General features: G+C 37.0%; 4 protein-coding genes across 5 annotated transcripts; 2 read left to right on the top strand and 2 right to left on the bottom strand.

Annotated features, from left to right (window-relative positions):
* The first annotated feature begins 470 nt into the window (after positions 1-470).
* On the top strand, positions 471-2,718 carry LOC110605798 (bZIP transcription factor 60). Its single transcript, XM_021744436.2, has 3 exons — positions 471-1,097; positions 1,656-1,879; positions 2,301-2,718. Exons 1-3 carry the CDS (start codon positions 628-630, stop codon positions 2,549-2,551), a joined length of 945 nt encoding a protein of 314 aa, XP_021600128.1. The 5' UTR covers positions 471-627; the 3' UTR covers positions 2,552-2,718.
* Positions 2,719-5,399: 2,681 nt separating this feature from the next.
* Positions 5,400-8,691, top strand: LOC110605768 (small nuclear ribonucleoprotein SmD3b). 2 transcript variants are annotated; one of them, XM_021744400.2, is made up of 5 exons: positions 5,400-5,630; positions 7,846-7,898; positions 7,999-8,065; positions 8,167-8,223; positions 8,422-8,691. In XM_021744400.2, the coding sequence occupies exons 1-5, from the start codon at positions 5,472-5,474 to the stop codon at positions 8,479-8,481; spliced, it is 396 nt and encodes a 131-aa protein (XP_021600092.1). In that variant the 5' UTR covers positions 5,400-5,471; the 3' UTR covers positions 8,482-8,691. The 2 variants fall into 2 exon arrangements, with proteins under 2 accessions (XP_021600092.1, XP_043808861.1); XM_043952926.1 differs by lacking the exon at positions 5,400-5,630 and adding an exon at positions 6,144-6,481 and having other exon boundaries at positions 7,827-7,898.
* Positions 8,692-9,439: 748 nt separating this feature from the next.
* Positions 9,440-15,519, bottom strand: LOC110605767 (BTB/POZ domain-containing protein At2g30600). The gene is made up of 12 exons (XM_021744399.2): positions 14,350-15,519; positions 13,878-14,207; positions 12,917-13,147; positions 12,413-12,574; positions 11,533-11,745; positions 11,404-11,451; positions 11,257-11,315; positions 10,599-10,731; positions 10,418-10,492; positions 10,217-10,297; positions 9,924-9,992; positions 9,440-9,812 (listed from the first exon to the last, which is right to left on the bottom strand). The coding sequence occupies exons 1-12, from the start codon at positions 15,145-15,147 to the stop codon at positions 9,594-9,596; spliced, it is 2,418 nt and encodes an 805-aa protein (XP_021600091.2). The 5' UTR covers positions 15,148-15,519; the 3' UTR covers positions 9,440-9,593.
* Positions 15,520-16,465: 946 nt separating this feature from the next.
* On the bottom strand, positions 16,466-19,448 carry LOC110606378 (cyclin-B2-4). Its single transcript, XM_021745163.2, has 12 exons — positions 19,194-19,448; positions 19,002-19,062; positions 18,750-18,882; positions 18,439-18,495; positions 18,287-18,323; positions 18,031-18,183; positions 17,821-17,946; positions 17,640-17,729; positions 17,335-17,556; positions 17,138-17,236; positions 16,871-17,049; positions 16,466-16,766 (listed from the first exon to the last, which is right to left on the bottom strand). The coding sequence occupies exons 2-12, from the start codon at positions 19,054-19,056 to the stop codon at positions 16,622-16,624; spliced, it is 1,296 nt and encodes a 431-aa protein (XP_021600855.1). The 5' UTR covers positions 19,057-19,062; positions 19,194-19,448; the 3' UTR covers positions 16,466-16,621.
* Between the last annotated feature and the right edge of the window lie 8,095 nt (positions 19,449-27,543).

Genomic DNA, 27,543 nt, shown 5'->3' with positions numbered 1-27,543 from the left:
ATTGGTTCAACTGTTCTTCAAACTATGTTTAGAAAAATAAGGAAAAAATTTAAACGAAAACACAAGTGAATAAAAATTTTATTTTTTTAGTAAAAGTGAAAAATAACTTCTTAAATAGAAACACATTTATTTTATTATTTTTATTTATAATTAGACAAGATTGTTAAAAACTAGAAATATAATTATTTCATTATTTTTTTTACCAATTTAAACAGAAATTGATAATATTATTTCTCTAGCTTATTTTTTTAATAAGTGAGAAATGGAAAATTTTTAATTTTCATTTTTTTCTCCTGTTCTTCACAATTCAAAATAGTTGTAAGATAAACGATAAAAGTAAAATTAAAACTACTAATTAGTTTTTCAGTTTCTACGTGTCATTCCACCGCCTCTTAGAGTCCACCGTGAGTGTTTCTATTGGTTGGATGATGGCATGCTTGGGGCTTTATGATTCACACCCTCTCCTTTTCCTTGAACCCAAAGGAACCGAGGGAGGAAGAATTGTCGCTGTGCTGTTATATACAAGTCAGCTGTGGAGAAGAAGAGGACCAAAACCAATTTGGTACATTGCGTTTGTTTCTGTGAATAACAAGTTTTTCTCTCATCTTATCTTTGCATCACTTCATTATGGAGGATCCGGAATTTCAAGAAGATGACATTCTCCTGAAACTCGATTTCGATGACCTCGGCCGTCTTGATTGGGACAATCTCTTTACTGGCTTACCTGAAGCCTCACCTCCTTCGCTCCAGGCATCATCTTCTCCGGCTAATTTCTGCAATTCCTCCCCTGATTCTGTATCTTCTTGGATCGGCGAACTCGAGAACATCTTGATGAAAGACGACGATGATTCTGTTGCTGTAGAGCCTACCCAGCAGTTGTCCAACGATTTTTTGGCTGATATTCTTGTTGATTCTCCTCCCGCTGTTTCCGCTGAAGTTGTCGATGCTGCCATCAACAGGGACTCTAGTGCTTCCGATAATGGAATTGGTAGTGCTTCGGAGACGGAAAAGGATAGGAAGAAGGAGGTTGCTGATGGAGCTGAGGTGAGAAGCGATGGTCAAGATCCCGAGGATCCGAGCTCTAAGAAACGGAGAAGGTACCTGTAATTTATTTGGATTAGTTTCTCCTAATTATTAGGTTCTTAATTGCTATTGATGAAATGGCTCTTTCTGTGTGTATGATTGATGTTAAATTTTCCGATTCCGCTTATTAGTTCGATTGTTTGCTCTTTGTAGAAAAGGTGTCTAATTTAATCTTTGTGGACATTTTTCTATGGCGATTCTAACTATTGAGTATTGACGATGCCATACGATTTTATGGTGTGTATATCTTTTGGTGCACTGTCCTGGTTCCTTCGCTTTCCATTCCCACACGAAGTACAAATCAGTTCCTGGAGAATGTTTCTGATTGTTTTGTTTATATAATGTTTTTGGGGGTTGATTTCATTCTCTTATGGGTTTCAATAGGATGCAACATGTGCATGGTGCTGTTTGTCGTTGGATCTCTGAGAATTTTGATGATGAATACTTGATCTCTGTTCCTTAAAATTGAAGACAGAACTTTGTAGAAGAAAAAAATTGTCAAGTTATGAGAAAATTATTTTCTCTAAGCATCTTCTAATGGCTGTATGTAAAAATTTGTCTAAATTTTCCAGGCAGTTGAGAAATAAGGATGCAGCTTTTAGATCAAGAGAAAGGAAGAAGATGCATGTGAGGGATCTGGAAATCAAGAGTAGGTATTTGGAAGGGGAATGCAGAAGACTGGGGCGGTTGCTTCAGTGTGTTATTGCAGAGAATCAAGCTCTACATCTTAGTCTGCAGAAGGGCAATGCATTTGGTGTTACCTCGGCCAAGCAGGAGTCTGCTGTGCTCTTGTTGGGTATGTGTCATAAATTTAATATCTTGCCACACGTAGCTTATATGATCATCCTAGTTCCCAAATCAGGAGATAGAAGGAGAGAGATGTTATTTTAACAAGTAAATTGGATAATCCCAAATTCGCGTTCTTTTGGCAACTGAACTTGGAGTACCAAACTGAGCAGGGTTCAATAAATAGAGCACCTTTTATACATCATTAACCTATTAAGCAACAAAGCCCTTTATTTTAGATATCCTATTTAATTTTCATTAAAGCGTAAAGTGCAGTTTGTGGCAAATTGCGTTTTTCCTCATGATTCAGAATTCACCACTCTGCTATTTATAAGCGGCTAACATGTTAGATGAATCTGTTTATTACTAACTATATGTTGTTGGGCAATGCTTGCACATCTTGATTTTTATTGCATTGGGTTACTTCGCAGAATCCCTGCTGTTGGGTTCCCTGCTTTGGTTCCTGGGCATCATGTGCCTGTTCACTCAGCTCAGACTTCCACATTCAACTCCAGTGCCAGTTTCACTGGAAAACCGGGAAAAGGAAGTACCAGAAGGAGGGGAAGGAAGTAAGATGTTCACACCCTTGCTGATACTATCTTTTGTGAGTAGTAGGAGGTGCAAAGCATCAAGGACAAGGATGAAACCAAGATTCATTTTCATTGGAGACTTGACTTATTGAGGGTATCGATTATCTTTCCGTCTTTTTTTTTTTTTTTTTTTTTTTTTTTTTTTTTCTGTTTTATTAAGCCTTGTATCATGTATTTTGATGGAATGGGAACGACGCTAGGTGGTTGTTTGATGAATAAACGCAACAATATTATCTCAGCACACAACAATATTGTCTCAGCACACGAGTAGAAATGTTAGTTGTTAATTTTATTTGTCTTGTAATGTAACCCCTCCTCTCTCCTCTCTCCTCTCTCCCATCTCCCTTGATTTATAGGGGGAGTTACTAATTTATTAGTTTTTTTATATTTGAAAATCACTTAATTAATATGTGTATCTTATAAAATTGTAGTTCTTTATTTTTCCTGAAAAAAAATGTTAGTCTATTTATTTTAATTTTAAGCAGATTAATTAAATGGTAGAAAGATTTAAAATTACAGATCTATACAAAATCTATAATTAAAATTACAGAAATTAACTGATATAAATATTGAAGTTTTTAGTTTTTCTAACGAAGACTTTACACAAGATATAAAGTAGTTTTAAATGAATAAGTGGAGTTTTTTAAAACATATGAAAGTATGAAATTTGTATTTTTGTTTTTTAAGATAAAATATTTAATATTTATTACATATATTTTTTAAGTATTTATTTTTCAAAAAGATATTATGTATGGCTAATTTTGGCTAATTTTAGAATAGGACGCAATTAGGGGAGTAGTGAGTAGTATTCGTTTAAATTGATTTTTTTCAATTTTTTTAATGGTGAGGTGAGTAGTATTCGTTTAAATTGATTTTTTTAATGGTGAGATGAGTAGTATTCGGTTTAAATTAAAAAAATTGATTGAATTGAATTAATTAAAAAAAATATTGAATTGAATTAATTTTTAAATTAAAAAAATCGATTAAATTGGATTAATTTAAAAATTAAAAATTTTAATTATTTCGATTTAATTTTAATAAAAATATTAAAAAAATTAAACTGAATTGTAATAATAATATATTATTTTCAATAATATAGAGATTATTAAATTATATTAAGATTAAAATATTTTAATTAAATTTTAAAATATTAAAAATAAAGTATAAAATATAAAAATTTCATTAAAAATTTAAAATAATTAAATTAAATTGAATCGAATTAATTCAATTTGAATTTTATAAATATTAAAATTTTAATTTTTAATTTATTTAATTTGATTTTAAATCAAAACTATCGTATGAACACCATTTTTGAAGGGCTCTCTATATACGTTTTATTTTTTTGTTGGTGTGACCGTATGATGTCACTTATTTACTTGCCACGTAGAACTACGAAATGTATTATTGGCCATCTCCAACACTGCGCTAAATTCTATTTTAGCGTTGGAGATGGCCCTCCAATGCAACGAAATCCAACAAGATTTGGCGGGACACTGTAACAGCGTCATTTTTTTTTTTTTTTTTTTTTAAAATTTATAATATAATTCAAATTTTATATCTTTTTCAATTTTTTTAATTTATAATATAATTCAAAATTTATATATATTTTCAATTAAGTTTAATTTTTTTTTTCATTCTCATAATTTATTATATTTTTAATTTATTTTATATTTTTATAATTATTAAAATTTAATTTAAATTAATATATTCACAATTATAAATAATATTTATAATAAATTAATTTATTAATGTATATTTATAATTAATATTTAATATATTCACAATTATAAATAATATTTATAATAAATTAATTTATTAATGTTTAATGTATATTTATAATTAATATTTAAGTAATGTTTTTTTATAATTATTATTTAATTAATATATTTTTATAATTAATATATTTTTATTTGTTTATTTATAAAATAATTAAATATTTGAATATTAGATGAAAATATAAAATATATAAGTATTTGGAGTGAATATATAAAATTATATAAATTTTTTAAGTGAAATATATAAATACAGTTAAAGTAAAATAAATAATATAATATTAAAATGAGAGAAGAATATAAATAAAATATTTTTTTAATATTAAAAATAATACAAAAAGTTAGAGATAATATTTTACTATTTTAATGCAAAGCACTAAAATAATGTAAAACATGTGCATAAAATAGGATGAGAGATGGCCTAATTAGAAACCCCCAGCATGTAACCTTATTTGCTATTTAATTTTTTTTTAAAAAAATTAAATTCTATTAATAAAATTCAATTTGTTTCTATTCATAAAACCATTCAATTATTTAAAATTAATTTAAATATAATAAAATTTAATTAAATTTTTTTATATTTAATAAATTAAAAATAAAATTTATATTAATTTAATTTATTTTATTCATTATTTTTATTATTTTTAAATATATAAATAATAATCATTTTTATTACATTAAATTTTATTTTTTTAATATTTAAAATTTAAATTTTACATAATTTTTTATCATTAAAAATATAAAAATTATTTTTTTAAATTAATAAAATAATATAATAATTTTTTAATATTAATTATAAATATATTAAATATTAATAGTTATTATTAAATTAAAATATTTTTTATAAAGAGCAATTATTAATTAAAAATAAAAAATAAATTAAAAATTAAAAATAAATTTTTTTTAATAATTAATTAAGTAATTTTAATATAAATAAATTTTAATAAAATTATTTTTTTAAAATTTTAATAATTTTAATAAAATTATTTTTAATTTAAAATTAATTCTCGTAAGAATTTAAATAAATTAATTTTTTATATTATTAATTTGTTAAACATAAAAATTTTTAAAAAAATTATTATTTTTTAATTTTTCAAAATTTAACATTTCAAACAAACAATGAAAAGACAAAATTATCCGAAAATTAATACGACCGCGCTCTTCTTCAAAATTAAAAAAGTGAGGTTTGGGGTTAATTAGGGTTTTGCTGGTAGACACTCGCACAGAGGAGCAAGGAGCCATGAGCAGGAGCTTAGGTATACCAGTGAAGCTGCTACATGAGGCTTCGGGCCACATCGTGACGGTGGAGCTGAAGAGCGGAGAGCTTTACAGAGGGAGCATGGTAGAGTGCGAAGACAACTGGAATTGTCAACTTGAGAATATCACTTACACTGCTAAGGTACTGATCTTCTTCTTCTTCTCATGCAATTTTATCTACATATTCTTATACTCTGGATTGTGGCTATAGAGTGAAATTGTAGTTTCAATACTTCTCCTTTTGCGTTAATGGGTCTGGTGTATTTTTTTGTTGGACCTATTGGCCCAAAAATAAGTTTTTACATTTATAGACTAAATTTATAATTTTAGATAAAAAAAAACCATTGTAATTGTAATAATTTTTAAATTAATGTTGATTAAATTAGCTCACACATATTTTACCATATATTTAATTTGATTAAATTGAATTAAAATTTGGCTAAGACTAAACTCTAATTACCAAGATTCTTATTTATGTATGGGATAATTAAATATTTTAATTATATAATTTAGAAATTTCATATAGTTAAGAGTTTAGTATCTTAATTAAGATTTAATTTCAGTTAATCAAGTTGCTTATATGATAAAAATAAGGATATATAGCATGTATTGTAAATTAATTTAAAAAGTTGTTACTATTATAACAAATTTAAAATTTTGGGCTTTTTTATTCAAAATTAAAAGTTTAGGCTATAACTGTGAAAAACTGCAAGGTTGTTATCTTTTTTAGTCAATAAGCCTTTTTTGTTATTTGTTTGGTGAAATTTATCATAAACATGGCTGATTTTGAACCCTAGCATTTGGTTAGCGAAAGTAGAAGATAAAAATGAAAGCTAGATCCTAAAACCCTGATCGAAAATCTCTCTACTTAAATTATTCATTTCATAGCACAATGAGGGTTCCATAGACCATGCATATTCAAGACCTTCAACAATTTCGTTTTATAACTGGAAGGCTGTTGAATCTATGTGTTGTGTTTCTCCATCCTTCTAGGTATGTACCTGATTAGAGGTAAATAGTATACATGGTGAATTAGGTGATTTTGCTTTTGAGCTTGTAAACATAAGCCACCACAGTATGGTAGGTAATCTATAACTCAGATTAAGCATCAGAATTTTTTACTTAGCTGTTTGTTTGTGAGTAATGTCCCAAGATCCAACAGAGGGTAGACTCTCAAGGAATATTTTGGTAAGTTTGTTTTGATTGGCTCATGACTTCCTTCTTTTATTTTTTTCCCTTTTGTCCTATAGCGATGTATAATTGCCGTCTTGCGTATGTACGCTCTGTCATTGTCATGCGGGGCCGTACGGGCATACTGTGTCCTTTTCCATCGTCAGATGACCGTATAATTCCCTCCAGCGCCATGTGGACATGATCTCGGATGTCTAGCTGTCTGCTGCTCCGTGGATCCATCAAGTCGATTGGACCGGACCTCCTTCACTTGGGCCTGAGCCTTGGCCCGTTCGGCCTGTCCGAGCGAGACCTGGGTTGCGTACGGGGGACAGACCTGTGTGTTGGGTTTTGATGGATTACGGCTTGACCTTCTAGTGTGGGCTTAGTTATAGCCTGGGTGTCTAAGGTCTAGTAGTCATCAGTGAAGAAATTGAATGGAGAGTGGAAATAGGAGAAATAATTGGTATTTTCTAGTGATGGTCTACCAACTTGTAATGCTATTCTGTGTGCAGCAGAATGTTTATTGAATTCTGTTATCAAACAACCAGAAACATGCTGCATGCTTGCTCTTACCTCTCTTTGTCAATTATACTATCTGCTGCTGATCATAGCTGGCTCTTCAGCATCAACTTTGTTGTCACTTGTCATCTTTCTTTGTTATAATTTTTCTTTATTTGATCATTGTTTATTTTGCCCACTGGTTTCATATTATCTGTCCATTTAGACCTGAATTGTACTGGGTTGGAGGCTTGAGTTCCCAATTTTCTTGTTGACTGAAATCTCTCATGATGATTTATGCATCTAACTTTGGTTATTAACTTTAGACCTGGGAATTTCTGTAGCAGCTATGCTTTCAAGTGATTTAGTTGGTAACTAAGGTAAAAATGACAATGCCTATTTTGATATGGATGGATATATTAAATACATGCTTGAAGGAGGTAGATATGTTTTCTGACTTAGCTACCTGCTTATGCTCAGTGCAATATTGTCGTTAAATTAATCTTTTCTCTTTGAACATCTGTTTTTGTTTTTTGGCTCTGACTGGGACATTCATTATTTACAGATGTTCAGATAAAAGAAAGTTGTTCCTACATTTGCCTTTGAATGCTTTTGGATTGAGCCTGATTTATTGGTTTATCTTTATTTCATCTTAATCATATTCCAGTTGCTGTTCTTTTCCACAGGATGGAAAGGTGTCACAGCTTGAGCATGTTTTTATTAGAGGCAGCAAAGTCAGGTATCTAACCATGTCTTTTATTAGAATACCTTACTGTGCATTTTTGTTGAATATTTGCGGCCTATTGGTTGATATTTGAAATTGATGCGAAATTTTATAGGTTCATGGTAATACCAGATATGCTAAAGAATGCTCCTATGTTCAAGCGCCTGGATGCTAGAATCAAGGTATGCTTCCACTGCAAGTGTTCCCCCTCTCTCTCTCCCCCTCTTCCAAATCTATATTTATCATATGACTTCTGATTTATCTACTTGTTATCTTCTCCAAGGGTAAGAGCACATCCCTGGGAGTTGGCAGGGGTAGATCTGTTGCGATGCGTGCAAAAGTAAGTTCTTTTACCTTTTGGATTCTTTTAGTTTAGGGGTTTCCTTGTTCTCTCATCTTTTAAGTCTTCTAAGTCCAAAATACCTCTGTACTCTGGGAAAATCAATGCAGAAGGATCTGATTTTCATGTGTAAGAAATAGGCATACTTCAACCTGTGAGATTGAATGCTACCTAACTTGATCTCATCTTATTGTGCAGGCTCAAGCTGCTGGGCGTGCAGCACCTGGAAGAGGTGCTGTGCCACCTGTTAGGAGGTGATGCCTTACTTATGATTTGATCTAGAGCTTCTTTTTCTCTCGCTACCCTGTTTGAGTAATTAGGGTCCCTGATCTTGATATCCCTCAAAATTTGGTGTAATTTTTTTATGGGGAGAAATGGAAGTAAGTGACTTCCCTATGCTTGTACACTCGGTATTTTAATTTGAATATCAAATAGATTCTATAATTTATGCAGTGGCATACTTGTTTCTCTGGCTGGTCACGAGTATACATGTTCTTTTGGTTATAGAAGTGGTCATTTCTTGAATGTTCCGTGTGGTTATGATGAGAATAGACCATGGATTCAGGTAGATTCATGTTATTAAAGGTTTTGTGGACGATCTGTTCTGGCTTCATTCTGTAGCACCAGGTATGAAATAACTGTTCTAACGGATAATAATTTTTTTCTATTTTTTTTTTTTGAATTGAGAATTTTAGATTGGGAGAGTAAAATTTGACACCTCTCAGATTTATTCAGGTGTACTTACCTTCAGATGTATTTACCACTAGATTAAATCTATGAATACCAACGAATAATAGTTTATTGAGATTTTAAAAAATTTAAATTATCCCAAGAAAATTGGCTGCTAGCTTCGTCCAGCTGACTATTCCTATGTTAAAAATTTGTGGCTATTAGCTGGAATCTTAACCTTATGCATAGGAACTGGCTCTCGGAATGTCAGCAAAGTGGGGAGTATTCTGTAATATATTAGATTTCCATGTAATTGTTCTCATTTAAATTTGAAATGAATGCCATTGTAATTTTTACTTTCATCAATTTTAATGATCTAACTTGTTCAGAATTGTATATCAGTCTATTTACTGAAAATACACACAATTATAACCTACTTTAATAATTGAATGCTGAAACATCTAGCTTGACAGTGAGAATTTGATATGGTAATTTATCAGCTTGATTTTATTGAAGTAATGCAAAACAATCCATAAGGCATGTCTTGTAAGTTATGAACGTAAGCACTATATTGTTATTATATTTTTCCTGTTATTATTTAGTAAGGCGTGCGGGGAATTCCCATCATTGAAGTTTTATTGTCATACGTTACAATCAGCACAACTTATTGCAAACAGATAATCCCATGGAAATTCATGAAATCAATGGAAGAAGCCATAGAGTTCCAGGTAACAGATGCACAGGTTCCAAGGATTCGAAGCGTCAGTGGTTGGCCCAGTCAGAACAACCCTAAAGAATCTGAAAGGCAGGAGGGAATTAGGCCCAGTTATGGACCATGATGCGAACTGACCAGGCTTGCAAATTGTTTGATCGTCCTCGTGCACTCTCAAGTTTGTCCAAGCTTTCCCATCAAGAGAACCCTGCAATTGAATTGACAGTAACATGTTCATCAGTAAAAGCATTGAAGAATTAAATAACTATATAGAGATATATAACAGAAAAGAATTTAACAGGACGTAGATCGTTTCTACCTGGAAATTCCAAAATCTTATATGGGCTCTTGATCCATCCTGTCTCAGAGTATAGTAGTTGCACATGAGCTGCATCAACCACACCTCTCACGTCAGAAGCAGGTTCAATCCACTCAAAGAACAAAAGAATTAGAAAAAACCGCCATCATATGATTGCATATCATATTTCTTCTCTTTCATGTGAACAAGTAGGGAACAGACAGAACTTTCAGGTACAATTTCCCCATTTAAGACTGATTTTAGCTGATAAACCAGAAAAATGGTAATTTAACAAACCGAGAGTAGGCATAAACCTGATGATCTTGACCAAAGTCAACCATCCACCATGCATATTTATTTCCATGTTCCATCCGAGGCCCAGCAAAACACGTTCCCTATTGTATAAGAAAAAATGATTTGTTTAACCATTAATTAAATATATATATATATATATATATATATATATATATATACATAGGCAGTAATTTACAAAGACACAAGTTCATACAACCTACCTGATAAGTTCTTGAAACCAATGACTTTGGATCAGTGTATCTAGAAGTAGGACTGCTTGCTGTAATTGTGATTCGCTGGAACATGCAATTAACATCATTACGCACTGTATTAAACATTTTCTATTCATCTATTATGAAAAGCATTCTCCAAAAAACATAAAAGAAAATGAAAAAAAATCACCTTAGATAAAACAGGATTAACCCATTTGTGTTGCCCATAAGATGTACCGGCAAAGTACAGAACTCCATTGCTGTCCCCATCACATATGTACTGGAGCTCCTTATAACTTGAACGCCTATATTGAAACCGTATGCTGAAAATAACAGAATATATTAGCTACGACTTCTTCGAGACATGGATCACCATAGAAACATAAGTGAAAAATATAATTGAAGTAACAAATAAGTCAAATACACTTACAACAGTTAGGAATTTAATAGTGGTACAATTTCCCCCTTTATATTAGTCAAAATTAGTCAAATCACTCCAACAGACTTAAATTTCTCTCAACTATTCCTGTATGCAATGTATTTATAATATTTCTAATAAAAAAAAATTGGCTCCAAGAAGAATTTGGGTACATCTTTCATCCATTTATAAAATTACGAAGATGACACCCAGATGCATGCTCAAGTGGAATTTCTTGAGGTGCAATTTCACTCTTAGCTCTTCATCTATCATATTTCCAACGGCAGGTGATAGAAAATAAAAAGGCACGAATGCTTTGATTCAGATTTTGAAGGCCAGGCGATTATTGCATCAACATGAGAACAAATGTATAAAAAATGACAATTGTTATGGATATGCATAAAAAATGACAATAATTACAGATACTTACTTTCGGTCACCTTCTGCTCTCTCTAATCCAAATTCTACATAACTGATACCCTCCCTCACCTGCAACATTAAGAGAATTAATGGACATAAATTATCCATATAGACCTGTTCCCAACTGCTATATTCTCCAATGAGATGCATAACTTACAAGATTATCAAAAACGTGAATGTGCTTGCTAAGATTGCTCTTCCCCAACTGCAAAACAATGATGCAAGCTTATAACCATATTCTTAATAGACCGGTCAAATGTTCTCCCCATATCCAGCTCCTACATACCTTCTTCAGCAAGTGATATGGCAGCAATGGAAATCGCACAAATGGCAGTAATTCATTAAGGGATTGAAACCTCTCTCGAAAAATGAGGTCAGGAGTTGAATTTGCCAATAGCTTATCCACCATCTCCCACCCATACCACTCCTTAGCTCCCATGCACCACCTCAAAATTGCATTAAGAACTCTTTCTTCTGATGTTACTGTTAGATCTTGATGCTGCAAAACCCACAATTTGTTTTATGAATGTTTACGGTTAATTTGTCATATATACTGATATCCACAAACCATTAGGAGGTATTTTCCACATAACATCAAATTAAACAACTAAAGGGAAGAAGTCGCAGTTCAAGAAGGTTTTAGAAATGGAACACCAAAGTGGTGAGTCAAATTTTCATCTCAAATGCACTGTATGTCCAACTTGAGTGCTTAAGCCAACCCAAGTAGATGTTACGGTTTATGGCCCTAACAGATCTGATACAGAGAAATTAAGTAGAAATAGAGAAAGATAGAAGAGAATTAGAAAGGAATTGAAGTACAGAAAAGATCTGCATTAATTATTTCTTTTTGGTAGTTATTCCAGCTACATAAGCTGTTACTTATGCAGCTCTCCCTTCCTGCCATTCTCAACTGCTACTTAACTAATCCAACTCACTTCAGCCACATTCTAATAATCTACTACCTTTCGTATAGAATTACAGCCTCATCCCTCTTAATTCTCTTCTTGAACCTAATCAACAACAGAGCAGTAAGTCGTTTCTCCCCATTGGTCCAGCTCTTTAAGCAAGTAATTGTAGAGACTGGAGAAAGCATACAACTTCAATGCATTCTTAATCTCAGTTCAACCCTCAATCTCAAAGTAATGCTTTGAAAAGTGAGAACCCACCTGAATGATACTGCAAAAAGTTGTCTCATCTAACAAGATGAAGTCAAGGCTTGCAGTTGTACAATAATCGAAGTGCGTTGCAAATTTCCTCTTACAGGTTTCTTCAATGAGTTTACATGAAGGAAATGATGAAACAGCAAGCAGGATTGGACACACTGATTCCTGCAACAAAGTTTGACAGTTAGTTTCTAAACAAAATCCCAATTAACTTCCGAAATTTGTCTGCTTCGTCTTCCATTAAACTTGTGCATAATATAAAAACTGTTGTTGTGTGACCTTCTTCCACTAGGAGAACTCCAACCCTGCATATAATATGTACATGAAAGGTATCAATATCTTATGATTCGATACTAGAAAAGGGATCTCTTCTTTTCTTTTCAGAAGTCCGAAACAGCAGTCACTTCTCCATTCTTTTAATTCTAGTCAGACAAGAAGCATATCATAACAGCAAGTTTAATTATTATTCAAACAAGTATTGCTGGATTAAATTCTGTAAATAACTACCTCCGAGAGGCATTCTAAAAGTGTTTTGCAGCATTCCTGATAAAGAAGAGTGACCCCGAACTTGTCAGCCAATAAAAGAAGCTGAAGTAACAAGTTTCCAAAATCCTTGCTATCTTCCAAACTGATTTCTCCACTGTACATGAAGTCGAGCATAATCTTGAATGCTTCTGGTGAGACATCAGTTAAAGAGACATCTGAGGAACTACTCTCACTCATTCCATTTGTGAACATCTGCATTGCAACTATTTTCCTTAGTAATGATCGATTTTATTTGGATTTTCTTAAAATAAGAAAATGCATGCACAAACAGACACCAAATTGATTGCCAATTCAGAAAAAAAACTTAGCAGCAGAGACACCTGTATAGATGGCAGATAATCACATGCATACAATGTTGTGTTTAGTCAGTCAATAAAGAATTATTATATTCTTAAAGTACTTTTGAGGTTTCTATTTCCTGACTTCAGTGCTAGAAGTTTCAGACTGATAATGACATGAACTTTAAAATATTACCTGCAACATATTATAAACTCAGCATGTTGAAAAAAAAAGTAATATTGATATTGTGTTATATTGCATGTCTTTTCATACCAAAATAGATATACAAATAAAATAAGAAAAAGAAAATGAAAAATCTATTGGAGTTTGATATCCAGGAGACTTGATTTGTACTAAAATCATCAATAACAATCGTAAGAAAAGCCATCCGAATTGCTAAATCTATATTATATATTGGACATGGTTGCAAACAAGCAGTCAAACTCATGCAATAAAATAAGCTGAACAGTCCAATTCATTTTATGAAATAATACTTCTTTTAGCCGTTCATATGTATTAACTTGTGTAACCATGAAAATATTTGCATTTTGAAGTTTCATTCTAAAATTTCCTAAAACATGCCACTTAAAGAATTAAGGATGTGGAGGAGACACATAGCAGAAAATTGACTAAGATTATTCACCTTTGCAAATGGGACACTCCATAAACTTAGTATGACCCTATGAGGCTGTGCAACAAGACCATGACCCTCGATATACATGTTCACATCACTGTACTCTCCAGCTGAATACAATTGTTTGAGCTTTATCACATCGATGGGAAGTCCAAAGGGGAAGGCTGTATAACAATGCGGCCGAGAGTTTGGATTTGATAATTCCACATTGCTACCAGGTCCAAACAACTTTTTATTAAGTTTAAACCGTTCTACAATTTCCCCACATTGCTTCACCAGTGGCATCACTTCGAACTGTAGGCTCAAAGTCCACAACGAAACTAGTTGTGATTCCGAAATCTAAATTAGAAAATGGTAAGAAAAGGGGGTTAAAAGACGCTCAAAGAGGATCTTGCAGCAAGCATCCATAAAAGGAATAAATATCATAAGAAAACAAAGGCAGTGATCCTTGAAAACTGAAAATAGAGAATGAAAACGATACCTGGGTGTGCCCTGTGTAGATAAATTGAAGAAGAGCATGGAGTATTGGATAAGTCACATCCTTCAGTTGAACATCATCTTCATTTGAAGAACTCAAAGGAAAGTTACCGGATGCTTGCAAGATAATCTTATGAGCTGGAACAGGCCTTTCTTCTCCACCAACAACAAAGAACATATCAGATAATTCCCAACTTTCTAGGAAATTATCGATCCCCCATTTCTCATAGTCCATTTGTTCATCTTCCAACTCTTCTTCACCATTGTCTTGTCCCTCATATTCTCCAGAATCAACCTGCTTCCACAGTAACATATGATTATGAGGCAATGGCAACACATTGACATTTCTATAGCCAACATGTTTATCCCAGCTACTGAGCCCTACATAACGAACACTGCAATTTGGATTTGAGTCTAGCCACTGAAATACAAGATTCTGAAAAGGGTATCTTCCCTTGCCAATACTAATCAATCCATCATATACACATATCCAGTAACTTTGAAAAGCAGAAGAGCAACACAGTCCAATACCTTCCACATCAACCTCAGTTTTCCCATCTACCTCAATTTTCAATCTTCGATTCCTATGACTCCCAAGAATCACAGTATAATGAGGACTATTATCTCTCTTGTAGTGGTAGTGCTGGCTTCCCACATTCTCCCTAAACACTAAAGTGACATCATTATGAGCAAAAGCATCAAAAGCCACACAACCTCTCCCTGCTTCCCGGAATTTCAAATCCTTCCTCCAAGCACACTGGAACGGAGCCACAGTGAGGAACTTTTTCTCCTTCTCTTCCATTATCTCTCCTCAATTGAATTTTTTTGTTTTGCTCAATTTATACTCATAAACCAAATCAGCAAATACTTATAGACGAGAAAGAAATCCTTATTGAGATGCCAAGAAAGATATCACCTTATCTACCTGGGAAGAATGGACGGGTTCGTCACTTGAAAGCGAAAAGAAAAGCAAAGACGGAATTTAGAAGCTCTTCAGATTTTGAGCCAATTAACTGGTCATAAAACGTTCAAGGGTCACATAAAGGAAAACCCACAAAGCATAAACACAAGTTTCAGAAGCTGATTTGTAAAACAGTAACGAGATTGAATAAAGCCAAATAACAAATGAAATATCGCTATTTAGAAGAACCCAGAAACTGTCAGACTCCACCAACTTGACAAAAAATCTGAACCCACAAAATAGGTTCGAGGTAAGTATGAAAGAGAAATCCACGTCAATCCTACACCACATTCTTATCCAAGGACAATAACGGTACAAAAATATCTACAATAAATGAATAAACTATAAATGAAAAAGCAGCCCTTGCATCGAACCCTGAACAAAAAAAATCTCAGAAAACGACAAAAACAAAGAAGGCCACAGCTATAGATGGTAATATCAAAATATCAAAGCCCAAATAAGATAAGTGAAAATCTGTAGAGTGGGGGCGTTTATTTTCTTATTACCTGGCGAAATGAAATATTCATGAGCGTTCCATTAACCTGGATACACGAGGGCAGATAGAATTCAATCAAATTGAAGACGACGGATGGCGAGGGAAGTATTTATGAATTAGGAGAGGAATGCGCTAAAAAGTACTAAGATTAGAGAGCTTCAAAATTGTTGGCAACCATTAAAAATCGTGCTGTGCTATGGAGAGTGAATCGTGGCAGCTGTAGAACGAATCTGGAGAAATCATAGGTTTCCTCCCATCTTCACACCGTCTAAACTCTCAATTAAAGTTTATTTTTTTAAACAATAATTTACTTGTTACTATTTGTCATGAGAGCTACTTTTATTAATTATATTTATTTTTGAGATTGAGACAAAAGTCTTGCCGTCGCCATTGGGAAATTTTTACGTAATTATTAATTAATTAATTAATATAAAATTTCAAGCTATTAGATACTCGCTCATAAGTTTCAGTGCAATGCAGAGCCCATGGTGCTTCAAGGATGAAACCTTCGGCTTAAAAAATTGTTCGAAAAGATAGTTGGGCTTTTCTATTTTAGTGTTGATAGCCCATCACTTTCGTTTCAGTTGCTTCTTTGCATTTTAGCTTCTGAGATTTTTTTTTTTTTGGGTGCTACAGCTACTGGTAATGAATGGCTCTTGCAAATTCAAGACTAAACTATATATTATAACATACCCAAGTTAAGTACATTATTTTACTCTTGGAGGAAGAGAAATTACAACATCCTGCCACAGCATCTTGCTATATAGAAACTTCAAATAACAAGGAGTTAACAAAGTTAGTTCCCTTCTCCATCCTGCTCTAGAACCTGGCCTCAATTAAAAAGTTAGCGGGCTCAGTTTTTGCAGCATATCCAAATTTGGACGTACTATACTTCCGGTGTACACCTGTGAGCTTTCCTATTCCGGCATTTTGATGATAAGTGACCATAAGCCTTGAACATTCCCTGTAAAAAAGAAAATTCCAGAACGCAGGAACATTTACAATTGAGAAAAACTTTTAGGTTTTTGTTACATAGGTTTCGTGATGAACACGCCAACAATCACTTACAGAAGTTGTTCTTCCGAGTAGCTAGCATACCACTCGTTTGTCTTGCTCCATTGTCTAGATCCACTAAGAGTGCACTGAGCAGTATAAATTGCAGCAGCAGCTAATAGGGAAGGTGGAAACTTGAGCATATCATATTCTACTAGGCAAAGCTCGATGATGAAGAATGATAGAAGCTCAAGCTGCTTGAGAGACAATTGAATGTACCAAATCAGTACAGTTTTTTGAAAAAGATTGATGCAAACCTATGTTCGGTCCACTTAAACAAACCTTCTTGTCAGATTGAGCAGCTTTGAGAAACCTCCTCATAAACACATATGGAGTTGGAACGGATAGATAAAACTGCAAGGTATTAACCATCAATTTCTCCTGCAGAGCATTACAAAAACTATCATATATCTGGAATCTTGCCCCAATCCATTACAAAATATCAACGAGGAATCATGATATGCTTTCATTAATTGTACCATGTCAAGCACTTCTTTTCTGCTGTAGGCCTTGTCAGAAATCAGAATGAGATCCTCCACAACAGGAACGGATACCTCTTCATATTTGCATGCAAGAAGCATGGCTGTCACACCGACGAGCTGAAGTTTTTTTCTCACTACTGAATGAACTGCTAAAAATCTATCAATGAGATTAACAGTAAGATATAAGGTCTCATCCATCAATTCAAACTTGTAGTGCACCTGCGTATTCCAATAACTTTGTTAGCAATTCAGATGTTCATCACCTAAGACTCAGCCAAGTAAATAAACTACACTGCATGTACCTCAATCAACCAGTCGATTAGGATACCTCTCATCCTCTCATTAATGTCAAATTGCTGTCCCATGTAGCTTGGTGGGGCACAAGAGGAGCTCTGGCAAGTAAAATATTGCAACAAATTTAGTAAATGTATGCAAAGCCAGTCTTTTTTATTCCACAACCAAGCAGAAGGATTGAGATTCCACCTCTGCTTTCTTATAGAAATTATACAAATCATCAATGTATTCGACCACTGCAAGAGGATTTTTCTTGTCACAGCTGTCTATGTCCACAAACGCCTCCTCAACTACATCTTCCATTTCAACCTCATCCTTCAGGAACCAAAATAGTGATCACACTCATACCAAAACTAAAATAAAAATATAAACAACTAAAAGCTGCTGCATTAGACAAACCATGCGATCAATCTCTTCCAGCATTGCTTCTGTGTGTTGCACAAACATGGGCACAGAAAAGTCATCGTTGGACTTGTAGTTTTCTACTTCTATGATACTGCAATCCTCTGAGTCGCCTGAAACCGGGACAGAAATATCTGGTTTCTTGGTTTCCTGCTAATAAAACATAGTCTAAGTTTGTTCTATCGCTCACTCTGTATGCCTATCTAGCCCAAGTAACAATAAATTAAAGGTCTTTGCTAGGCGAAAAATGTACCTCTGGCTGCTTGTTAGCTAGATGAGCAGCAAATTTCCTAGAACAGCAAAATAAGTAGAAGAATACTCAGAAGATGAAATTTTCTGCATTCAACATGACCACATTCTCAACATAGTTTTTTTTTTTCTCTTAAAAAAAAGTATGCTACTGACCTAGTGATTGGTCGATGCACTGGAATGGTTGGGTTCTTGCCACATATTGTTTGTCTCCTAAATTAATGGGAGAAGAGAAAGAAGGGGAAAAAAAAAAGAATGTCAAAGAATCGGTCATGCACTGTTTCTTTTGGTTGATGCAAGAACAGGAACTTTCATAATTCGTCGACCAAGAACAGGAAGAAAAAAAAAATGAATATAGAAGGAAAAGTACTTCTCTTTGTACTTTCTAAAAATCTAATTTTCTTTTGTGTGAAATTCTATTCTCTAAGCAACAAAGAAGCTAGACATTTGGGTTCTATGAAACTTACTCTGACAATCCTCTTCTGTTGACTGCGCAAGGGTAAGGTGGAGCCCCAATTACGTTCCGATTTATGTTGCTCAACGCCCTGCGGTTGTTTCCAGTCGCCGCCGTGAGCTTCCCAACTCCAGCCCGTAGACCTCCTACATTTATTTCCAATTTTTTAAAGAAAAAACCATTTCTTGTGACAGGAATTAATAGCTAAGTTCTCAAATTTCATGCAGAAGGGCGATAGTAATAATGCTGTTTCGTGTTCAGTTACCTTGGACATTAACGGGTCCGATCATAGCCGGGTGGTTCTCGTCTGATCCAGCCATTATCGTCTATGAAAAATAGAATGTAACACGAATCAAAACACGGTTACACACATATATCGACTTGATTAGGTTTAAATTGAAAGGAACATGAATTAAAATCAGAAGATAAAACCCAAATCATCAAATCAAAAACATACCTTCGAATTCAAGAATACTGTAAGCTTCTTTTCGATCTTAATGACAGAACTTGTAAGCAAGAGATTCCGTTGAAGGCCGTGCCCTGATTTTCAAATGCGAATCATAGAGAGAGTCTAGTCAAAAGAACTCCATCAAGCCCACAAATGGAGTGTGATCACACCCTTTCTCTCTATGATTCTCTATACAGAAATGGAGAAAATGAAGGAATAAAGAAAAAAGGGACGGACAGTATGAGCGAAATTGAGACGCAAACGGCGGATATATGTCTGCACATGCTCTCCCCAATTTTTAAAACTAACGGCTAGTAAATTATGACCGTCGGATCTATCAGATTGAAAAGTTGCGTTCTCCTCTTACTGGCTTTACCGTTACCTAGCATGTTCCTTTGCCCTTTTTTAAATTTTTGCTTATATTATTATTCTTTTTCACAAATTTTTCTTTTACAGGTCTAGACACTAAGTATTAATAATTTTTAAATAATTTTTTTCTTGAATTATTTATTTAATTTCAACGTTTTCATTTTTTTATATAAATAGTTTTAAAATTATTAAATTAAATTTCAATGATTAATAAATAAATACTTATTTTTAGTTTTTTTTTGTCAAAGTCTTTTTAATTTTATAACTACTCATAAATCTGATACTTGAATAATTTGAGTGTATTCTATTAAAATTTAATTATCTTATTATTAACTTAGGCACGACATACAAAAATTCTCAATTTCTCTCTTCTCGCCCACTACTGGATGAAGAAAAAGTATGAAACGTGGAGTAAATCGAACAGTTAAGACAGTGCCGTATCAAATTGATGATGAAGACGCAGTGTAAAGCGACTATTCTTTTTTATTAAAAAAAAAAAAAAAAAAACAAAATTTGCAGTCTCCAATAACCTGAACAGTCTCCCGACACTCTCTGCACCGCCCATATTCCTCTCTTGGTTTTTTTCCCCCTGTTTTTTATTAATCAATGGGAAATTTGGTATGAACGCCTATGGAGAGTGGGAGTCTTTCATTAGTGATCCTACGCCTTGAATAAAAGAGGCATTAGGATTTTGAATTTTTTTTTCTTTTTTCCAAAAAGTATAGATAAGCCTCTAAATGAGCATAGAAAAAATTACTCTATTAAATTGGGTAAAAGAATTATAAAAGAAGATTTCATTGGCTTGCCATGCATGTTTCTGCTCCTCAATTTTCAACTTAGCGATATTAAAACTGTAATGTATATTTCACTTTAATGGTTTTTTTTTTTTTTAGATAATAGCTCAAATAATAATGTCGAATAAAAAGTTTCACAAATTGATTCTACTTATTGCTGCACATATAAAAGATGGCTTTCTGTCTTTTTTTTTGTTTGTTTTTTGTTGATTTTCTGATGTTTCGATGGTCATCGACATTTTTGGAGTGCTGCACTTGGTGCAGCGGTTGGTCGGTGCTAATGGAGTATGATTACATGTGATGACCGCTGGATTCCTTCACCCCGGACCAGGGGCTTGACCACCGCCCTAGGCCCATGACGTAGAGGCCCACACACCTGATATACATAACAAGCCTGACTCATCCAACCTTCAAGGCCGGGCTCGACCTCTCTTCCTCATTCAAGCTGGCCCGGCCCGCACGAAGCAGACCCTCTCCACTCAGGCTTAGCATCTGGCCCAACTCTCAGCCCAGCCCAGGATCCAGAATAATATTCACCAGACAGCCTGGCAGATCCGCTCGAACGTACGCACGAGCAGAATCAGAGGCCGTTACGCATGGAGCAGGCGGCTGATATCCTAGTACCTCCGAATCCGCATGGCAGAGACGCGTGGCCCAATCCTGGAGAGACCTTCACACGCCATCGGCAAGCAAGACAATGTATAAAAGAGGAGTCCCCTCCTCAGGAAAAAAAACCCTTATTCAGTAATACAAAACCCTTGTAAAACCCTATTCAATTGGATCTCAGATCATCAATTGGCGCCGTCTGTGGGAAACAAAGGAGATCTTTTCATCACCGGAGTTTTCACTTTCAAAACCCACTGAGATCCACGATGGCAAACCACTAAGACAGTAACCTTAATATTCCAAATGACCTGAGCTCTGCCCAAGATGGGCAGCAGTTCTCCTTTTCTAGCCCTACAACGTTGAATAACCAAACACCTATTTCTATTAATCCCTCGCCAAGCCTGGCAGGGAATACTCCCACCATGACCCTGTCTAACCAAGACATTCAAACCATGGCTCTCTAGCTATAAACCACTGCTCACTGGTTGGGCCAGATAATGCAACAAAGGAGACTTAGCACCCCAGTAAATGCACTCCCAGTAGTGGAGGAACCCAGAACCGATGAACCCCAACCTACCTCTGCCCGCCTCCGAACTAATAACCACGATGCTGGAGAAGAGGAAGAACCGGAGGCCCGAATTCATGGGCGAAGGGCAAGAGAGTTGATAGAAAATGAAGAGGTGAACGACTATTCCGCCGAAACAACCAGAGAAACGGGAACTGAAACAGAGGAGGACGAATGCAGTTTGGGCAAAAGATCCAGCCCGGAAGACGAGAAAATGAACCAAAAGCTGAAAAGGTTGAAGGAGCAGCTCCTAGTCGAGCTAGGTAAGAAAGATCAGAGTCAAACCTCCTTGCCTACTTCTTCTCCCTTCTCAAAGTTAATGCAGCAGGAGATCGTTCCCAAAAAGTTTATGATGCCGCCGATGGCGGCCTATAATGGAGCTGGTAACCCGAGAGAGCATGTCATGAACTATAAGACCTTCATGGAGTTGCAAACTCTGTCAGATGCTCTGATGTGCAAGGTGTTCCCAACAACGCTCTCGGGGCCAGCGAGGGCATGGTTCAACAGCCTGGAGGCCGGAAGCATTAAAAGTTTCGGAGATCTGGCCACCCGCTTCATTAGCCGGTTCGTAGCCGGGGTGCCAGCAGATAGGAAGACGAGCTATCTGGAAACAGTGAGACAAAAAGCTGGTGAATCCCTCAGAGAGTATGTCGCCCGTTTCAATACGGAGGCCCTGCAGATTCCCGAGCTTGACGAAGGAAGGGCGGTAGAGGCCATGCAAAAGGGAACAACCTCTGCCGAGTTCTTTGGTTCTCTAAGCAGGAAACCTCCGACCTCACTGGCCGAGTTGATGAAGAGGGCGGAAAAGTATATAAGGCAGGACGACGCCTTAGTAACGAGTAGATTTGCCAAAGGGGGGGAAGGAAAAGAGAAAGCCCCGGAGGAGGGGAGACCGGAGAAACACGAGAAGAAGCATGGAAAGAGGCCTGAGCCGTACAAGCAGGCCTGGGAAAGAAGGGATCAAAGGCCTCCCCCTCCTCCCAGGGCTCATGAACCACGAGTGCTCCCTCCTTGGGTCCCGGAGAAGCCGACCCCATTAAATGCGTCCAGAGCCGAGGTGCTCATGGCTGTCCAGGATAAGGAGTTTCTCCAGTGGCCCAAACCTTTGAAGTCAGAAGCAGATCAGAGGAATCCTGACAAGTATTGTCAGTACCACCGGACGCATGGCCACGATACAAATAACTATTTTCAGTTAATCGCGGAGATTGAAAGATTGATAAAAAGGGGGCATCTCAAAAATTTTGTGAAGAAACCGGAGGGGCAGAGGCCTCAACCCGGTCCGGCAGCCCAGATGCCCAGGAGAACTGGAGCTGGACCAGTGAATGATGGGTCCAGTGGGACCATTAATATGATTGTTGGAGGAACTGGAGGACGGATGAACCGTCGAGGAAAGAAGAGAAACCGGGAAGGGGAGACCAGCAATGGCGAGGTGATGCAGATCGTTGAACACTCTCCCATGACCATCGCTTTCTCTTCGGAAGATGCACAGGGCATTCAGATGCCCCATGATGACGCGCTTGTCATTGAAGCAGTCATTCATAATTTTCGGGTGAAGAAGGTTCTGGTGGATGATGGGAGTAAGGTCAACTTATTGCCATATCGGGTTTTCCAGCAGATGGGAATACCAGAGGAACAGCTGGTTCGGGACCAGTCACCCATCAAAGGGATCGGAGGAGCACCGGTACTTGTAGAAGGGAAGGTGAAGCTGGCCCTTACCTTGGGAGAAGCACCCAAAGCTCGCACCCATTATGAGGTGTTCTTGGTGGTCAAACTCCCACTGAGCTACAATGCGATTTTGGGGAGGCCGGCATTGTTCAGTTTTGAAGCTGTCACTAGCATCAGGTATCTGGCACTCAAGTTCCCAACGGAAGAAGGGGTGGGAATGGTCCGGGGCAGCCAGGAAGAAGCAAGGGCAGTATACTTGGCCACAGTGACGGAACCGAACTCAACCGGAGAAGCGCTTGATTCGGAAGTTTTGGAGGTCAGGGATGAGACAAAGGAAGCCCGGACAGAGCCCGTTGGAGAACTGGAGACCTTCTCCCTATCAGAAGAAGAAGCGAGTAAGGCCTTCAGTCTCAATGCCGGCCTCACCAAAGAACAAAAAGGTGAAGCCATGACCCTGATCTGAAGTCACTCGCCAACCTTCGCATGGAAGCCCTCAGACATGCCGGGAATTGACCCCAAAGTGATGACACACCGATTGAATGTCCTCCCCGAGGCCAGACCAGTAAAGCAAAAGAAGAGAGTAGTGGGAAGAGAGAAGCAGCAGGCTACCCAGGAAGAAGTGCAGAAGCTAGAATAGGCAGGCTTTATTAGGGAGGTTATGTACCCACAGTGGTTGGCAAATCCTGTGTTAGTCAAAAAAGCCAATGGCAAATACAGGATGTGTATAGATTTTACCGACCTGAATAAGGCCTGCCCTAAAGATTGTTACCCCCTCCCCGATATTAATAAGATGGTCGACTCAACGGCCGGCTTTGATTATATGTCTTCTTTGGATGCTATGTCTGGTTACCACCAAATCCCAATGGAAAAGACGGATGAGGAGAAGACCTCATTTATAACTGAAGACGGGACTTACTGCTACAGAGCTATGCCCTTCGGATTAAGAAACGCCGGGGCAACTTACCAACGATTAATGAATAAAATCTTTAAGAACCAGATCGGCAGGAATGTAGAAGTGTATGTGGATGACATGGTGGTTAAAAGTTCAACTTTTCAACAACATATAACGGATTTAAGGGAGATATTTGGGGTGTTAGATCAATACAGGATGAAGCTGAATCCAGCAAAGTGCGCTTTCTTCATCAGGGGAGGAAAATTCTTGGGGTACATGGTGAGTGGAAAAGGCATTGAGCCCAATCCGGAGAAAGTGGAAGCCATATTGAATATGCCAGAGCCGACCTGTGTAAGGGACGTCCAGAGATTAACCGGGAGAGTAGTGGCGCTTCATCGGTTTATGTCAAGGTCGGCAGAGAAGTGTTTGCCATTCTTCAAAAAATTGAGAAAGGTCCCGAATTTTGAATTGACAGAAGACTGCCAAAAAGCCTTCACAGAGCTTAAGGAATACCTCAGCTCACCTCACGTGCTCAGCAGCCCCGTAAAAGGGGAAGAACTCTTGGTATACTTGGCAGCCTCAGAGCAAGCAGTCAGCGCAGTACTAGTAAGAGTGGAAGAAGGGGAGCAGAAACCTGTTTTCTACGTCAGCAAGGTACTCAGAGACACTGAGGTCAGATACTCGAACATTGAAAAATTGGCGTATGCCTTGTTGTTAGCAGTCCGGAAATTCAAAGTTTATCTGGAAGGCCACCAAGGAGTTGTGATGACGGACCAACCGTTAAAGAAGATCCTACGTAGGCCGGAAACTTCAGGACGGATGTAACGACCCGGAAATCGGTACCCCTCAGTAACGGTCCGAACCATCACTGGCACTAGGATCCAGATCGGCTTAAGGCCGCCGGGACCCGTAGTCAGCCAACTATACTCTCTGTGTACCTGATAAATCCCATTCATAATACAAAACAATACTCACAATCCTGTAAAACTCTGTAGGCTTAACCACTGCTACTCAGAGATGTCAATCTGAAATGGCCCTCAGGGCCTGTACCAGGGACTACTATCTGCTGTGGTCCAGGGATTTACACAATCTGTAACACATCCCACTGGTATCTCATCGAAGCCATACATTAAGCCTAACTCACACATTTCTCATCAAGAAACGTAAAACAGGATTGTGTACAAGGGATGAATCATACATCACACTATAGCAGTGACACTAGGGAAAGCATAAGTCTATCCAGGATATGACAGTACATATCTATCTATTACATTACAACTAATCTTTCAATTACATCATGTCCACTATCCTATTACAACATACATTCATGCATAACTGTCCTCTGTACTCTTGCTGACTTTGACTTCCTAGCTCTCAGAACCTGCAAAACTGGGGTCAAGGGAGTGGGATGAGCTCTAGAGCCCAGTGAGGAGGAACAATAAAAACAGTTCATTCATTACATGCTCTCATGAAATGCATCACATCACAAACATATCATCTCAAGGATGAACTTGTCACCATAGCCCTCTACATACATAATAGTATGTCCAACTGTGCCAGGGGCGATTAGGCCTCACCTGGACTATTCTGAAGTAACTCATATCATAACATGTCCAACTGTGCCAGGGGCGATTAGGCCTCACCTGGACTGCTCTGAGCTCTGATCTGACAGCCCAGCTGTCTCACTCATAGTACCAGGAGCGACCTGGACTAACCAGGGGCGACCTGGTATGGCTATCTCATGCCACAACTCTGTATCTGTGCTCTATCAAGGGCTAAGGATCATCCAACATTCATCCACACAATTATCAGCTTATGCAATGCAGCATATTCGTGGAATCTAATGCAATACAACCTAATACATAACATGGCATTTTATGATGCATGGATCATGCTAGATTCGTGTCATTTCTGAATGTAAAATAGTACAGTTAGTTCCACTCACCTGTAGCCTCTACTTAGCTACCTCTGGGCTACCTCTAACTCTGAGATCGCTACGACTGCTAACCTCTGCAGCTCCTCGGGTCCAATCCTACAATGGAGGATGTAAATGAGGCACCACACATACTCTATGCCACTGATAAAACAATTCCCCAAAACCCCTCTAGAACACTTCAAAACATGCAGGCAAAACAAGCAAAGGAAGGCTGGACAGAGCACCTTCGGCAGCACCTTCGGCGGCCGAATGTCTCCTCCAGAGACGAAAGTCAGGCATGTTCGGCGGCCTAACTTGGACTTTCGGCGGCCGAACCTGAGTTCATCCAGAACTCAGCTTCAAGCTTCAACCAGCCTCCCAACCCTTTCCATACTCCCCAAAGCATGCATTCAACCTCTCAAACGATGCATATACTCATGTACATGCTTCAAGGGGTCCATAACTAACTTAAAACCCCAACAAAACAACAAACATAACACATACACATACTTACACCATTAACTCATCAAAACTAACCTAAGCATGCAACTCGACATAAACTCCCATACCCTCTTTCAAAAGCTGTTAAAACTCATTCAAACAAATATAAAAACTTCCCTTACCTCCTGAAATCAGAAGAGGAACAACCACACTCAGCAAATCCTCCTCCAAAGCTTCCACACCTCAAAACCTCACTTTTCTCTCAAAAACATTCAAATTCACTGAAAGCACGACCAACCCTCTGCCTAAGCTGATAAAAGCTTGCAGATGAGTCAAGGGAGACGTGGCCAAACCTCTGGTCATGATCTGGAGGTGAACACCTGGCCAAACCACGGACTGAGGAGTGTGCACAACTAACCGACCACCTCAGCTTCGGCTGCCGAAACGGCATGCAAAACCATGCAACGTTCGGGGGCCGAACATTGGGCACTTTCGGCGGCCGAACTTACCATTCGGGGGCCGAACATGATAGAAACTCCTTTGGCTAATTCTCCACAAAACTTAACTCTTCCTTAAACAAATCCTTAAAAAATACTTAAACCCATCAGTCTTAAAAATCGTTTAGAAAACCTTCACTCTACCCTTCTAGACACCTCTGACATCCTTGAATTCCACCGGACGGTAGGAATTCTGATGCCTGATTTAGCCGGGTATTACAATCTTCCCCCCTTACAAAACATTCGTCCTCGAATGTTAAAAACAAACAAACACATATACACACAAGTAAAACAAGAAAGCCTACCACCTTCCCCTCTAAGAAGCGACACAGATACCACTGGAGTACATACTCTCGGGGTAGCCATATTGTCTGACTCTGTGGATTCGTATCTGCTTCATCTGTGTCCATACTCTAGAGGAACTGCTATCTTTCTTTTTCTCTTTGGCTCCTTTACCCTTAGTTTCCTTACTCTACCGACTCTCAGGATATGCTTCGCTCACTCACTCTACTTGTGACACAACACAAGGGAATAGACATGCCCTGATCTTGGCCTTCATGCCATGTTCTCTAGCTACTACTACACTAAGTAGCTACTGGGCATGCTTCTCTGTTT

This window comes from Manihot esculenta, chromosome 18 (genome assembly GCF_001659605.2).
Source record: "Manihot esculenta cultivar AM560-2 chromosome 18, M.esculenta_v8, whole genome shotgun sequence".
Lineage (NCBI taxonomy): Eukaryota > Viridiplantae > Streptophyta > Magnoliopsida > Malpighiales > Euphorbiaceae > Manihot > Manihot esculenta.
The sequence above is the reverse complement of the archived record's forward strand: the minus strand, read 5'-3'. Positions and strand labels throughout refer to the sequence as shown.